The following is a 15780-nucleotide window of genomic DNA, read 5'->3' as shown; positions in this document are numbered from 1 at the left end:
CCCATTTCACAGATGAGACAGTGGAGGGAGCAACTTGCTCAGGGTCCCTCAGGGAGATAAGGATAAAGCCAGGATTTAAGCCTTGGCTTTGGTGGTCAGTGGCTTAAAGAGAGGTCAGCCAGGTGTTGTGGCTACTCACTGGTCAGCTCAAGGAGTCAGGGGGCATTCAGCTCAGCCAGCCTAGCCCAGACCTGGGGATGTTTCATTTAGCTCTAGACCTTACACTTTACGAAAGAGCATTATCAGATTGGGTTGAGTCCCATAAAGAGGGATGTCAGAAGCAGCCAACTGGATGAACCAGGAACATTTCACAGAGAGAGGGGCTGGGGGCACATCCCTGAGAGGCCATCAGAGAGGGAACTATGCATACAGTGCAAGGAGCCAGAGAGTCATGAGCGATTCTTTGGAAGGAAGTGGCTTCCCATTAATGGGAGCATTCCAGCATGGTTGGATGCTGACTGTGGCTGTGGAGGAGGTTCTAGCATCATGTGAAAAACCAGATGACATGTGAGGTCCCTTGTGGCCCTGGAACATGAATCTGTGAATCCAATTCTGTCCTGGTTCCAAGAGAGCTTATCCTAATATCCTCGAGTTTCTCAGAGGCATAACATGATGGGGGAGAAACATGAGTTTTGGCAGCAAAAATGAGTTTAAAACTACGCCTTCCCTACCTTGTAACTCTGGGCAGTTCCTACATCACTAAAGCAGGTATAGCAACACTTACTTCAGAAGGTTATGTGTGTGTGTGTGCTTAGTCACTCAGTCGTGTCCGACTCTTTGTGACCCTATGGACTGTATCCTGCCAGGCTCCTCTGCCCATGGGGAGTCTCTAGGCAAGAATACTAGAATGGGTTGCCATGCCCTCCTCCAGGGACCTTCCTGACCCCAGGGATCAAACCCAGGTCTCCTGCATTGCAGGCAGATTCTTTACCGTCTGAGCCACCAGGGAAGCCCTCAAAACGTTATGGGGAGGATTAAATGAAGCTATGTGCCTGGAACATAGTAGGTGCTCAAGAAATGCTCATTTCTTTTTCTGAATGGGACCAAGAACCCAGGCTGAGGGGGATGGTGGGAGACCTTGGTGATTTTATAAGTTGCTCATATTTAAGCCCATCCTGTGTTACAGAGCTACGGAGAAGCTGACTTGACTCGCCTGAGTTCACACAGCAAGCTGGAGAGAGTGAGAATGAGCCTAGGTCTCTCACTTCCCAGCCCGGAGACCTTTCCACTTCCCCTCATAGCATAGGACAGACTGGGAACATCACTCCCGCGGTTCCAGGCCTCTGCAAAATGACTGACTGACCTTGGAAGGCCCCTTCCTGCTCCCAGCATGGCAGCGTCAGTGGCATTCTTTCCACCCCACCCAGTGGCCGGGCTGTGCTGAGTGCTAACCAGCTGCCTCCAGAGCCCATGACGCGCACCCAGATGGGGGACAGATGGCAGGAACAGGAGACGCCCAGGGACTGACCCCTGGCGCAGACTCTGTAGCCACTAGCCCAGGGTCCCCCGCCCACCCACCAGCCTGGGCCCCGAGACCACCTGTACAGCTGCGCCTCGCTGCCCAGCTGGAAGTGCTCATACTGGGCGTAGGCCTCGTTGCCTTCCCAATCTTGCAGCTCCACTCGCAGAGAGTAGGTTGCCCTGCTGGTGAGCTGGTGCACCACTTCATTGCCTAGCCAGTGCTCTCCGGCTGGGTTGCCAAAGCCCTAGGGAAGTGGAGAATGCGGGTGGGTTGCATGTGGAGGACAGAGGCTACGCCTTTGGTTAAGGATCTGGGCTGGGCCCGGCTCTGGGGACATTCACCCAAAGCCACTTTGCTAAATGACCAAGTTCATAAAGAATAGTGTGGGCAGGCCTAAGGGTGGAGCTCCCCAACTTCTAGAGTAAAATGACTAAGACTTTTGTAAATGTAAAAACCTTTTAAAAGCAATTGAAATCACATTTCTATGAAGTTAAAGAACAGGTCAAAAAAAGTCTGTGGTGGTAGAAGTCAGAATAACCACTACTTTGGGGGTGTCTTGACTTGGAGGAGACACAAGGAGGTTTTCTGGGGTGCTGGGAATGTTGCATATCTATCTTTGAATGGTGGTCACATGGGTGAATACATATTCACTGAAAGGTCACTGAATCTTACTTACACTTAGGATTTGTGCACAGAAATGCACGTATATTAAATCTCAGTTAAAAACTAGCTAAAAACTTAAATCCGCTGCATACATGGCTGAGCAAACTTTGTTCAGTGACATGGCAGCCACTGCAAAATTTCAGTAACAAAAATGTAAAACGAAGAGCACTGAGGTGGAAAGTGTCCCAGGGTGACAAGTATCCAACACCCTTAGCCAGGACAGTAATTCAGCACTAAGGACAGGGCACACCTAAGCCCCACTCCCCATTTTAGTACCACTGATCAGCCTAATGGTTTATAGTCAGCACTCTTGTGTATTTCTGCTTTTGAGCACCCTCTTTCTTTTTGCCATTTGAATAATTCTTTAAAACCCAATTGGTTTAAGAACAGTCATAGCTTAATTTGCTATTTATTTTCAAGTATTTATCAAATGGACAGCAAACAGACACACAAAAAATAGTATTGTTATATTTCTGTTTGAGTATCTTTTTCTATTTCTTTTGCTCTTAAAAACTTTAAGAGCTTTTAAGTCAGCTTGCCAAAAATCCTTTACTCAAAATTTAATTAAAAAATTGGAAGACAATCAGGCATTATCCCTCATCTTGTAAAATGCATGGGGTCTTTGAGCCAGCAATTCTGCATTAAAAAATCTCTCCTACAGATGTAGTCATGGATGTGTGTTAAGACAAAGACATTCATTTAAGCAGTGCATCCCGGGGTGGGCAGCAGAGGTTACTTTTTTCTGTTCCATTTTTTGGTAAAATTTTTCCATCAACATGTATCTTTTCCAAAAATTAAAATAAAATGAAAGCTAAACTTTCATTTTTAGGATATACGTCAGGACTTGCAAAAAGAAGGTTCAATTTTGGGTGTTGGAGTCCTTGACAGTGAATGTGCGCTGGCCAAACCTGTTTGAAGGGAGTTGGTTTAGGCAGGCTGATTTTTTTTTCTGAGAAGGGTTGAGGGCAAACCAGATGCCTGCCCACACCCCACATCCTGCCCCAGGTTTCAGGACTGACAAGATCCTCCCCAGGGCAGCAATGTTACCTGTTTGTAATCCTTCCAGTTCCGTTGGAAATTCACGCTACCATTCTCACGGCGCTGAATGAGGGTCCACCCACCTCCACTGGCCTCCATGTCACAGAACACCTGGAGAGAATTGAGAAGGTGGGGAGTTGGAAGCCCCTGGAGGCAGCCAGAAGCCAGGTCTGGGCCAGCATGAGGGTCATCTGACTGACAGAACATCACAAAGCAAACAGTGAGCTTGGTGGTCAAGGGCATCGCACAGATCCAGGCCCAAACCCTTCCTTTCTTCATTTGTCAAACGAGGATGCTAATACCTTCATCTTTTTGTGCCTTAGGTTCTTATCTGCACAATGGAATTGTCGTGAGAACTAGATGAGTCATCCATCTAAAGAACAGAATTCAGTAAACGGAGGCTTTTCATTCACTATTATTGCAGGGTTCCTTTAAAAATGAAATGCCAAGAGGTGTAAAGTGCTTGATATATGGCGTAGACTCAGGAAACATTATTACAGGGGTTCCCTGGTGGCCTAGTGGTTAGGATTCAGTGCTTTTATTATGAAGGCCTGGGTTAAATCCCTGGTTGGGGAACCATTCTGCATGCTGCACGGTTGGGACGAGATACCAAAAAAAAAAAAAAAATGTTATTACATTTGGTGGACAAATGTTTTCTGAGCACTTAGTAGGTAGCAGGCTCCATTCAAGGTATCAGATCAGATCAGATCAGATCAGTCGCTCAGTCGTGTCCGACTCTTTGCGACCCCATGAATCGCAGCACGCCAGGCCTCCCTGTCCATCACCAACTCCCGGAGTTCACTGAGACTCACGTCCATCGAGTCAGTGATGCCATCCAGCCATCTCATCCTCTGTCGTCCCCTTCTCCTCTTGCCCCCAATCCCTCCCAGCATCAGAGTCTTTTCCAGTGAGTCAACTCTTCGCATGAGGTGGCCAAAGTACTGGAGTTTCAGCTTTAGCATCATTCCTTCCAAAGAAATCCCAGGGCTGATCTCCTTCAGAATGGACTGGTTGGATCTTGCAGTCCAAGGCATAGAGAGTGCCAATATGGATGAGACAAAGAGTTCATTCTTTTGAAGAGCTTACCATCCATTGCAATCACATCTTTCAGTTTAACTTTTGTTTACATATTAATTTTTCAGCCAGTTCAGTAGATTTCAATGTTTGATGAGGAAATACTTGGTATCTAGTCCCATATTATTAGTAGACAAATCAGAGACAAATGAGAGATAAATCAACCCCCAGGGCTGGTTTGATCTAGAGGAAGCTAGCAGACTGATATGGCTAGAAGGTCTGATACAGCTGGCAGACTACTGAATATGAACATCGGGGCAGCTACAAGATGAGTTCCCAAGAAAGAGTCAGGGACAGCTCGGGAAGGCTTCCCAGGGGAGTAGCATTGGAACAAGGCTTTGGATGTTGACATGCCTGCCAGATAGAGATGAGTGGAAATAGCATTTCCAGTGGAGGAGGGGAGTAGCTGGAATAGAGGTTCTGAGATGTTAAAGGTCTGTTCAGGAGAGAAGACAGTGGTATATGTTGTGAGGGTAGCAGAGGTTGCAGGAAGGGAAACTGAGGTCCAGAAAGGGGAAAGTATATGCTCAAGGTGAATGGGTCAAAGTAAAGCTGAAGTCTGAGCCCAGATCTCTTACCTCCCAGGCCAGCTCTTCCCTCTCTATCAGTGTTCCCAAATTTTAGCTATTCACACTTCCAAAATCCCACCATAGCTGAATTTACTTAATTTCGTATAAAATATTTACTTTAAAAGTGGTGTCTTTTTTCACTTAAGTAAATACTCAGACTGAATGCATCTTAAAAAGGATATCTCAAACTCTTCCACTTTTGGGTTTGGCCCCCAAACCCTCCCTCCTGACATCCACATTTTGCCTTGACTGCGCTCCCTCCACACATTTGATAACTGGTCCTCAAAGTTCAGGGTCTCCATCAGTCCCAGTCCCTAATATCCCACATGGAACAAGCTAGAAAATATCTGCTTTAACCACATGATCTGACCCCTGATTGGGTCACCCCTACCTTCTCTGGGATCTCAGATGTTGGACAAGGCCTGAAGTGAATGTGGGGAGCAGGTGGGGGTGAGCAGGGGTCCTTTGGCTCAGCACCGTCTGATAGCCTCAGTCCCCAAGGAGCCCCCTAACCTTTCTGGGCTCTGTCACATTGGCCACATGGATGGTGTAGATGCCACTGGCATTGGCCCCAAAGCGCTGGATCTCTGCACAGTCCTGGAACAGCTGGTCAGCTGCCCTCATGGAGGCTGCAATGGGACAAGGTGAAAACAATTAGCAGAGAGCAAAACGCTTCCCAGGTGGCTCAGTAGCAAAGAATCCACCTGCCAATGCAGAGACACAGGAGATTCTGTTTCGACCCCTGGGTTGGGAAGATTCCCTGGAGGATGGCAACCTACTTCAGTATTCTTGCCTGGAAAATCCCATGGGCAGAGCCTACAGACTAGTCCACGATGTCACGAAGAGTCAGACCCGACTGAGCATGAATGTACATTGATGAAGATGGGTGTGGCTTAGTGATAAATAATTCACCTGCCAATGCAGGAGATGCGGGTTCGATCCTTGGGTCAGGAAGATCCCTTTAGAAAACTTATGAAATTTTGCCTAGCTAAAAATTTATGACAAATTTTGATTCTACTTCTTTGACTTAGTATGAATAGAACAGTATATTTCTAATTTAAAAGAAAATGGACACACAACAAGCAACAAAGGTTTACTGTATAGCACAGGGAACTATAATCAATATCTTATAATAATCTATAATGGAAAATAATCTGAAAAATTATATATGTGTATATATATATAACTGAATCATCTTGCTGTATACCTAAAACACTGTAAGTCAACTATACTTCAATAAAATATATATATTAACATTTTTTTAAAAAAGAAGGAAATAGTAACCCACTCCAGTATTCTTGCCTGGAAAATCCCATACAGAAGAGCCTGGCGGGCTACAGTCCATGGGGTTGCAAAGAGTCAGACGTGACTGATCAACTAAATAACAAGGTGAGAGGGAAAGGGCCAGGTGGGCACTTCTGCCTGCTCTGTGCCAGGTTCTGGGCTGGGAGATGTTGGGGACACAGAATGTATCAGGCCCGGGAAGGTTTCCTAGAGGAGCTGACAGTGAGTTGGGACCTGGACGAGGAGCAGGGACTGTCCAGGTGTAGAAGGGAGGATTGTCTCAGGCTGAGGGAACAGCACAGGCACAGGCTCCAACGTGGGAACAGGACTGCTGTGTGCTGGGGTTGGGGTATGGTGAGGGGAATTTGGGGCTTCCCAGATGGTGTTAGTGGTAAAGAACCCACCCGCCAAAGCAGGGGACCTAAGAGACATGAGTTCAATCTCTGAGTGGGAATATCTCCAGTATTATTGCCTGGAGAATCCCATGGACAGAGAAGCCTGGCAGGCTACAGTCCATGGGGTTACAAAGAGTTGGACAGGACTGAACTGACTTAGCATGCATGCATGCGCCTGCACATGCATGCGCGCGCGCGCGCGCACACACACACACACACACACACACACACACACGGAATTTGCCTGAGGCCACGGAGAGGAGATGACTCACACCCTGATCTCAGACCTGAGGCCAGAGGGAGCTCTAGCTGCTCAATGAACTAGAAAGTGTCATCAAGGAAGGAGAGAGGAGTCTTGAGATTTCAGTCTTGAACATGGGGCTGAGGAGCGCAGACTCTGGCAAGGAAGAGTGCTCTGGCCAGAGATTAGGACAGAGACTGGGAGGGATGAGACTCAAAGCAGGAAGGCCAGAGATGAGGCTGTTACAGTCTTTCAGGACAGGTACTGGGGCTCCAATTCCACTGAGGTACTTCTCCATTTCATAGACCAGAAAACTGAGGCCCAGGAGTGAGGTAACTGGCTCAAGGACACACGGCTGGGTCGGGTGGGAAGGGATGAGCGGGGCTTGCCTTCTCTCTGGGTCTCACTGGGGAGCTGTCCTTAGAGCTCCCTCGGGGTGGGTGGCCCAGAGTCTCCTCCACAGTCCACTCTACCAGCATCTCCTAGGTGGGCCCCTCCCCTACATTCTGCTTTCCCTGGGAGCTGACCATTGGCCTTAAGAGAGGATATGAATATAATGGCCAAATTCCACCAGGGCTCTGGGGGCCTCCAGGCTTAGCAAGAAAAAAGTGACTATTGGTAAATAAACTATTTAAATCCCCTCTCTGGCTCCTTTCGTGGAATCCATTAGAGCTTTGGGCTATGAATCCACCAGAATCCAATCTTGGGTAGGTGGGTATCCAATAACTAATAATGTTAGTCACTCAGTCTTGTCTGACTCTTTGCCACCCCAAGGACCCCAAGTAGTCTGCCAGGCTCCTCTGTCCATGGAATTCTCCAGGCAAGAATACTGGAGTGGGTAGCCATTCCCTTCTCAGGGGAATCTTCCTGACCCAGGGATCTAACCCAGGTCTCCCACATTGTGGGGAGATTCTTTAATGTCTGAGTCACTAAGTTTAAGGTGGGTATCCATGGACAGGGCTAAAGTTCCAGATGGATAGGTATCCTGACGAGGGACAAACCAGGAAGCTACCAAGTGTGTGACTTCCTGTTTTGGGCTTCATACTTGAACCTGGATCCTGGATCTTGGAGCTGAGGCACTGTTGAAAGGAGGCTATTATTCCCAGATCGCAAATGAAAAGACAAAAGCCCCCAAATCCATCCCAGTCTGTGCAAAAACATTCCCTGGACAAGATCCCCATGGTCTCACTGGCCAGGCCCCTGGTCCCTGGGGAAGGGAAGCAGACATTGGGCCACAACTGGAGACTGGGTTGGCAGTGAGCCGGTGGGGTGAGGTGTTGGCCCCAGGCCCCATGCCTTTGGCTGAGCTACAGGATGAATTTAGGCAGCCTCATTGCCACTATGCACAAGCCAGTGATGGGTTCGGGTCACTGTTAATTACGGACGACATCCACTTCTCTTGCCTGTGGCCACCTCAGACCTTTTCAAACCTCCACCTCGGGGTGCCCAGCTTAGATGGCGCTATGGTGCTGTCCTCTGTCTCCACAATGCTGCCAGCCAACAGCGTCTGGAATCCATCACTATTGTTTGACTCCTGTGCCTTAAAGGCTTTCCAGCTTCCCCCTATGGTGACCCAGCAGCAGTAGGAACCCTTTCCCTGTCTTTCTCTCACCAAGCCATTCTCCCTTCCCTGGTTCCAATCACGCTTCCTAAATGTTAGTCCCTAGAAAATGAGTTAGTCCCTTCCTGCAGCCCTCAGATTAAAGTCTCCTCTCCTGCACACAGCCTTTTAGGCCTTCCATTGTCTGGAAAAGACCCTGAAGCTGGGAAAGATTGAAGGCAGGAGGAGAAGAGATGACAGAGGATGAGATGGTTGGATGGCATCAGTGACCCAATGGATATGCACTTGAGCAAACTCTGAGGGATGGTGAAGGACAGGGAAGCCTGATATGCTGCAATCCATGGGGTGGCAAAGAGTCAGACACAGCTGAGCGACTAAACAAGTCTGGAAACTTCAGGGACACTGCTAGCAGGGCACCTAGCACATACCAGGCACTTAACAAATATGCAATTCCTCCTCCTTCCCTCAGAGACCCACAGAGAGGGACTAGCCATGTTTTTTTGTTTTGTTTTGTTTTTTTTTTTTGCAGGAGACAGGTGTGGAACTATGCTGTTCACTGGTGTACCCCCAGCACCCAGCACTGGGTGGCTCAGTAAGTGCTTGTTGACTGAGTGACTGACTCTGGAACTGAGTGATTGAAGTCGGCCCCATTAGAAGTGGGGGCTGGGGAGCAGGCCCAGCCATTGTCCTTTCTTAGGAAACTGATCCAGAGGTGCCTCTCCTCTTCTGTTTGGTCCTCTTGGGTTAGAGGGGAGAGAAGTCCTTGGGGGGTGGGGTGGGGCTGAATCCAACCTCTCCATTCTGTAGACAGGGAAACTGAGGCTTGGGGATGAGGGGGCAAGCCCAAGCAAGCGGGGATGGAGGGTGGATCCTGGAATCCCCAACTTGTCAGTCTGGGCTGGTGGTGTCCTTCTTATCACCACCCGTATTGAACAGATGGGGAAAGGGAGACTAAGGGAGGGATGGGGCATGCTCAAGGTCACTCAGGGAGTCAGGAGGAGTCTGGATTGGTTCCTCTTAGGACTGTGGTTGTTGTCACCATGATGACTACTCTTTGTTGTTTCTGTTTCGTGATTGGGGGCGGGGATGGTCCTTCCTGCAGTGGCTGCCAGAACAAGCATGAAAGGGCAGGAGGGTAAGCAGGGTCTCCCTCCCCTCTGCTGCCCTCCTCCCACACCCCGGGCGCCCCGGGCGCTCACCCGGGCCCTGGGCCATGACGCGCACCAGGCGCTGCACCGACTCGAGCAGCTGGTGCTGCTGGCGCTGCAGGAGGCTGGAGTTGCTGCTGGCGGCGCGCAGGGTGCGCTCGAGGCCGGCGAGGGCGCCGCTCTGGCGGCCCAGCAGGCGCCGCAGTCGCTCCTTCTCGCCGCGGAGGCTGGCCAGCTCCGCCTGCTGCTGCGTCTCCAGGGCTTGCACCCGCGTCTCCAGCGCGCTGCAGGGAGGGGAGGGAGCGCACAGGGGTGAACCCGCCGCCCCCACCGTGCAGTCACACTCAAGGCTTTCCCCTGGGTCCTCGGGTGAGGCTCAGACCGCACCGGGGCTCGGAGAGGTAGCGTCCTGCCTAGGGTTCCACAGCCGGGAGGTCCGTGCCCACGGATAGCAGAGTGAGGAATGGAGGAAAGAGAGACCTGGCCCTGGAGTAAAATGCCTTGGGGTCCAGCAGAGGAAACAGGTGGGGTGGGAGGGACACACCAGCAACCAGCTAGCCGTGATCAAATCCCAAATACGTGTGTCCTTTGAAATAGCAGTCCACTCACCAGAGACAAGTTCCAGGGGGCATGGGCAAGAATGTCCTTTGGGAGAGTTGGTTGTAATGGGGAAAAACAAAACAGCCAAAATGCACAACAGCCAGGAGTGGCTGAGGCTCTTCTGTTCTGGTTTCCCTGGAAATGATCTGGAGCAGTTCTGAAGAGCAAGGAGGCTGAGCTCAGTTGTGCAGAAGGGAAGGAGGCCAGGGACTTGGAGTGGCACATCACTGCCTCCAGTCTAACCCCGAATGTGAGAAATTAGAAAGAAAATGGTATTAATGTAAATTGTTGAGGGATACTCGGGAGCTTATAGGAAGAGGCGTGGATAGACATATGGAAGGACATGGTGGTACCTGAGTTTGTAGAGAATGTGAAAGAAAATCCACTAAGTGCTGGTACTTCTGTGGATCAGGTTTGAGCAGATGGAAATGAAAAGGAAGGGGTGGGTGGAGGGGGCCAACTTTACCTTTCATTTTGTACAAGTGTCTATTGTCTGAGGATATAATAAGCATGAGGCATTTTTGTAATGAGTTTTTTTTAAAAAGAAAGAAATTTTTGACTCAGCTTTTGCACTTCTGGCATTTTGTCCTACAGATTTGTTCACATGTGTGTTCAATAAGGTATGGGAACAATATTCATAGCACCACGTGTTGGAATCATAAGAGACTGGAACAACCTCAGTACCCATTAACTGGGCACTGGGAAATATATCTGGGGACAGGCGTCCAGTGGAACATTATGCAGCTGGAGAAAAGAATTCACAAGTGTGTCATGTAGCTATGGAACCATCTCCAGGATAATTGAAAAAAAAAAAAAAAAAGAAAATATCATCTTCCAAAGAATAGTGTGTTCCACTTGGGTTTAAAAAGGGTTAAAAAGGGGACTATGCATACATATTTGCCTCTGCTGCCAGTGGGTGGGTAGCTGAGAGATGAAGCAGGAAGGAGATATTTTCTTATGCATGAGGCTATGCCAACCATTCTCCAGTCTAAGAAAATGAGTCCAGCCAGGGCCGGAGGAATTTCTCTGGACCCCAGATTATGCCTCAGGAAGAGACAATTCCACCTGGACTCTAGAATTTTAGCTGTCTCCATGGGCCAAGCGTGTATTGATGACACCCTCCATCTTCACTGGTTTCTGTGTGTGGTGGTCGCTCAGTTGTGTCCAACTCTTTGCGACCCCATGGACTGTAACCTGTCAGGCTTCTCCGTCCATGGGATTTTCCAGGCAAGAATACTGGAGTGGGTTGACATTTCCTTCTCCAGGGGATCTTCCCAACCCAGGGATTGAACCCGGGTCTCCCACATTGTGGGCAAACTCTTTACCATTTGAGCCACCAGGGAAGCCCACTGGTGGCTCACTGGTTTCTAGGCACTTTAATTCAGTTCAGAGTCATTGGTAGTATCCCAGTGCTTCCCCCTTCCCTTGGGATGGGGAGTAAGAATAAGGAGGTATACAAACTATCATTAATGGCCCCCAGATCACAGGGAGCTTGAGGATGCTTGTATCCTTATCTTGACTCAGCATATGAGCAACAATAACATCTCATTCTGTACACAGGTCTGTGACTGCTTACCTGTGTGGGTTTTGCTTTCTCCACCAGCCTGAGCTTGGCAGTTTTTTCTCCACTCAGCTCGAAACTGAGATGAAATCAGCTTCAGAGGTCCATGTCTCTGCCTTATCTGTACCCCAGGACTCTTTCTTTGTAATTTAAAGGGTGTTCCCTTTGTGTTTATTTGCTTATAAATGCTGAGACTCTCTGCTAATACAGACAAGAAACATATCACTGTGGTTGTTTCTGGGAAGGAGAGGAGTTGGTAGGTGAGATTATATTTATTTATTTACAGATATGTAGATCAAATTAAGATGTACAGGGTGAATTGTATGTTATCCAAATGGTGATTCAGAAAAGCTGTTAAAATCTATAAAATAAATAAAGGAAGATAGAAAAGAAGGAAAGAAAGAGAGAGAGAGAGAAAGAAGAGAGGAAAAATCAGGGTTTCCCACGTCCCAGGAAAATGCCTGTCTCCTGTACCCACTCAGGACAGGGTGGTCAGGCCCCATGCCTGCCTAGCCCCTAGCCTCAGCCTCAGCCAAGCCCCAGTGTCCACCTTCACTCTCAACTTTAGTCTGATCTCCTACCCTGGTTTCAGGCCTTGCCCTAGCCCTGGCCACGTCCCAGCTCTAGCTCCAGCCCTAGTGCCCCCTCACTCCAGTCTTCAGGCCTCTACCTCTGGCCCTGGCCCCCATCCTGGGCACTAGCTCAAGTCCACCTTTTCATTTTGCCCCCTGACGGAGCCCAGCTCAGGCTGGTTCTGGGGCTCACCCCAGATCCCCAGCCCACTTGGGTCCCAGCCCAGCCCTGGAGCTCAGCCCTGGTCCCTGCCAGGGTGTCCCGTGTCAGGGTGCCAGTGCCCACCTGTTGTGGCCCTGCAGCCGGTGGAGCTCATGGCCCTGCAGCAGCAGCTGTTTCTCCAGCTTGTTGGTGGACAGTGAGGTCTCCAGCAGCTGGATCTCCATTCGTGACGTCTGGTTCAGGACCTGCCCCGACAAGGGAGGTGGGGAGAGGGGGCTTTGTAAGCCCTTTAGGAGCCCTGCCCAGCAGCCACACACTTGACCTCAAGCCCTGCCATTCCAGAAACTTGCTGACCTATTTACACCCTCTCACTCATAGACCCTAATATTGTGGTCCTTTCTTTCCTTCTGCCTTGTTTCTGAAAATTCTTTCCCAACCCGTGCACAGACCATGACACCTAGCTAGGCTTGTGATTATCTTAAATTTGCTCTTCCCCATCCCTATACATGGAGTTCCATTCCTCCTGCCATGTATGTGGGAGGAATCAGCCTTGACCTCCCCCCCAATATCTAATCCATCAGCAGTTAGATATTTGCTCCACCTCCCGAATGGCTACATGGCCACTCTCCTGGTCTCCTCTATGACCCGCTTGGCCCTGACCTCCATCTCTCACCGTGTGTCTTGTACTGGCCTCTTCACAGGGCTCCCTGTCCCCGACCTTGTCCTCTATAGGCCTCTGTTTGGTTGGTAGTCTGGGGTAGACTTTTAAAATGCGGACCCTGTGCTCAAAATCCTCCTGTGGCTCCCACCGCACATGGTGGTGGCTGGCAAAATCCTGTAATGCCACCTGTCCCTATCACCTCTGATGCTGGCCCACAAGTCTCCCTGGGTCATTCCAGCCATACTGGCCTCCTTGATGTTCCTGGAGCTTGCCAGCTCTGTTCCACCTCCAGGCCTTTGCACATACTGCTCTCCCTGTTGGGAAGGCTGTTCTAGTAAGCCTGGCCCCAACCCTACCTTCCCAGCAGTGCCTTCCTGGCTGTATTGTCTAAGCTTGCAACTTGGCCCTCTCGCCACTCCTGGCACACACTCTCCACCGGTCATTTCGTCCTTGGTTGTCTCCCTAGCACTATCACTGTCTCATACACATGCTATTTATCCTGCTTGTTTTCTTGGTGCTCATGAGAAGGAAGCTCCAGGGGCGTATGGATGCATACCTATTTTATTTACTGCTGTAAACTAGAACCAGGCATCTCCAACAGGGCTTGGCACATAGTAAGGTTTAAGAAACATGTGGCCCTTTGTCAGCTGTCTTTTTAGCCATTCATTTACTCACTCTCTCACTTATATTCCTGTCCCTTTCCTACCTCCCTCTCTGCTGCTCCCTGTGGCCTCCTCTTCCAGAGTTGTTGTCCCCCTGAGGTCTAATAAATAGGTCTAATTTATTATCCACATTTTCCTGAAGCGTTGTGAGCCCCCTGAGGGCAGGTGTGTTTGTGCTGCTGAATCCCAGCTTGGACCGGACACGGGACTCACAGAGGCAGAAGAGCCAAACCCAGTGTCTGCTGTCCCCCACTTCCTGCTCTGGGCTCGTGGCCTGGTGGGAGACAGTTCTGTGATGGGGTCATCAGGGAGGGGTCCCGGGGGCTGCAAGGTCAGAGGAGGCTCTGACCTTCCCCAGGGACAAGGGTCAAAGCAAGATGACCAGGGTTATGAGCCAGCCTGGCCAGCCACGGTGCCCCCAGTACCACCCCCTCACCCTCTAGTACCTGAGCCTCCACGTCGGTCAGCTTGCGGGTCTGGGCGGTGGTCTGGGTCAGGAGACTGGTGCCCAGCTCCAGCATGGTGGCTGTCTGGTTCTGGACCATGTGCTGCTGGGCCTGTGCCAGCTCCAACCTCAGGTTCATCTGGATGTACCTTTCCAGCTGTGAGGAGATAGACGGTGCACTGGGGTCATGGGTAAGGGTTAAAGGGAGCTTCCTGTCCCTTCCACATGTCCCCTGGAAGGATGTAGCGCAACTGGGGGAGGCCCTGATGCCAGGTCAGGCTGCCATCACCTCTTGCTTACTCTATTTGTTGCTTTCTCCTCAACCTCTCTGCCTCCATCCTTGTCCCATACACAGCCCATTCTCTACTCAGCAGCCAGAGGGATCCTGTTAAACTGAAGTCAGATCACACTTCTCCTCCATTCAGAGCCCTCCCAGGGTTCCTATCTCACCAAAGTCTTCCTTGGAAAAGTCAGGGAGGAAAAGCCAGTCCTCCGTGACTGCAGGTGGTTTTACGACCTGGTCTCCTGCTACCACTCTGGTTTCCTCTCCTAGTCCCCCTCACTCCACTCCAGACACCTTGCCTCTGTGACACCCTTCCAACACAGCAAGCATGGACCTACCTCAGGGCCTTTGCACATGCTATTCCCTCTTGTCTGGATCCTACCACCCCACACCATCTACAAGGCTCACTCCCTCATGTCATTTCAGTTCTCTTCCAACCCCTTATCACACCCCAACTTTGTATTACATATTTTTTGTTTGTTGCCTTTTAAAACTTGCCCTTGACATGTCAATGCCATGAAGCCAGGAGCTTGGGCTTGCTCTCCACTTTATCTCCATGTCTAGCACAGTGCTTAACATACAGTGGGTGTTAAAAAAAAAATGTGTTCAATGAGTCACTAAGAGGGGAAGCAACAATTGTCATCATAGTCCCCAACGTCATGCCTATGACTTAGCTTCGTAGGACTGAGTCAACAGTGGGAAGAGGGGATGCATCTTTCCCTATACCGGAGTTTGCAAGTCCATCCATCAAACCGGACTTTTATTTTCTGGCCCCCTCCATCTGTGAAGTGGAGTTGAACTGGCCAGTCTCCAAGGGTCCTCCCAGCTCAGATATCTTGGGATCTGACAAGCTAATGTTCATTTCTTTGACAGGGCTGCTTTTTCCCAAGAGCAGGAGAAGCTGGCATGAGACCAGGATCAAATTGCAAAGGTGAACGGCCTGTTCTCAGGGCTCAGTGCCTGAGGACAGAAAGCCGGTGCCTCTCCTCCACTCGCTCTCCATTGGGCATATTTGCTGGCCTCTCGCCACCATCTCGATCCCCCAGCTCTGGCTCCTTCCCACCCCCTGTCACTCAGCCCTCCAGGAGGTCCAACAGGGGAGCTCCCAAGGTCCCTGGGAAGACTGGTGTTTCCCAGGGAGATGGGGTGACCTTGGCTGGGGGTCAGGCTTCAGCTGCTTCCCGAGTTCTTCACCTCTCTTCCATCTCAACTGTCTGCTCCCATACCTCCCTCACCTCTGTGCTTTCTAAGGGGGCATGGCTCGTTGTAGTGCAATGTCAAATCCTGAAGGGGGCGCAAGTGGTGTCGATCAGAGCCTTGCTTCTTAAAGTGCGTCCTTGGGGCAAGCATCACCAGGGAGCTTGTGAGAAATCCAAGTTTCCAGATCCAGACCTACAA

The 15780-nt window shown here is 50.1% G+C and overlaps 1 protein-coding gene across 1 annotated transcript in view; it reads right to left on the bottom strand.

Moving 5' to 3' along the window:
- The window catches only part of ANGPT4 (angiopoietin 4), a 47000-nt gene that overhangs the window by 8840 nt on the left and 22380 nt on the right, over positions 1-15780 (bottom strand). Inside the window, exons 2-7 of the mRNA XM_061437133.1 lie at positions 14101-14256; positions 12455-12576; positions 9487-9719; positions 5320-5435; positions 3173-3274; positions 1540-1706 (exon numbers count right to left, since the gene is read on the bottom strand). Coding sequence (XP_061293117.1) covers positions 1540-1706; positions 3173-3274; positions 5320-5435; positions 9487-9719; positions 12455-12576; positions 14101-14256 — 896 coding nt within the window. The remainder of the gene's footprint in view (positions 1-1539; positions 1707-3172; positions 3275-5319; positions 5436-9486; positions 9720-12454; positions 12577-14100; positions 14257-15780) is intronic.

Source organism: Bos javanicus, chromosome 13 (assembly GCF_032452875.1).
Source record: "Bos javanicus breed banteng chromosome 13, ARS-OSU_banteng_1.0, whole genome shotgun sequence".
Classification (NCBI taxonomy): Eukaryota; Metazoa; Chordata; class Mammalia; order Artiodactyla; family Bovidae; genus Bos; species Bos javanicus.
This window is presented reverse-complemented; position numbering and strand designations above follow the sequence as displayed.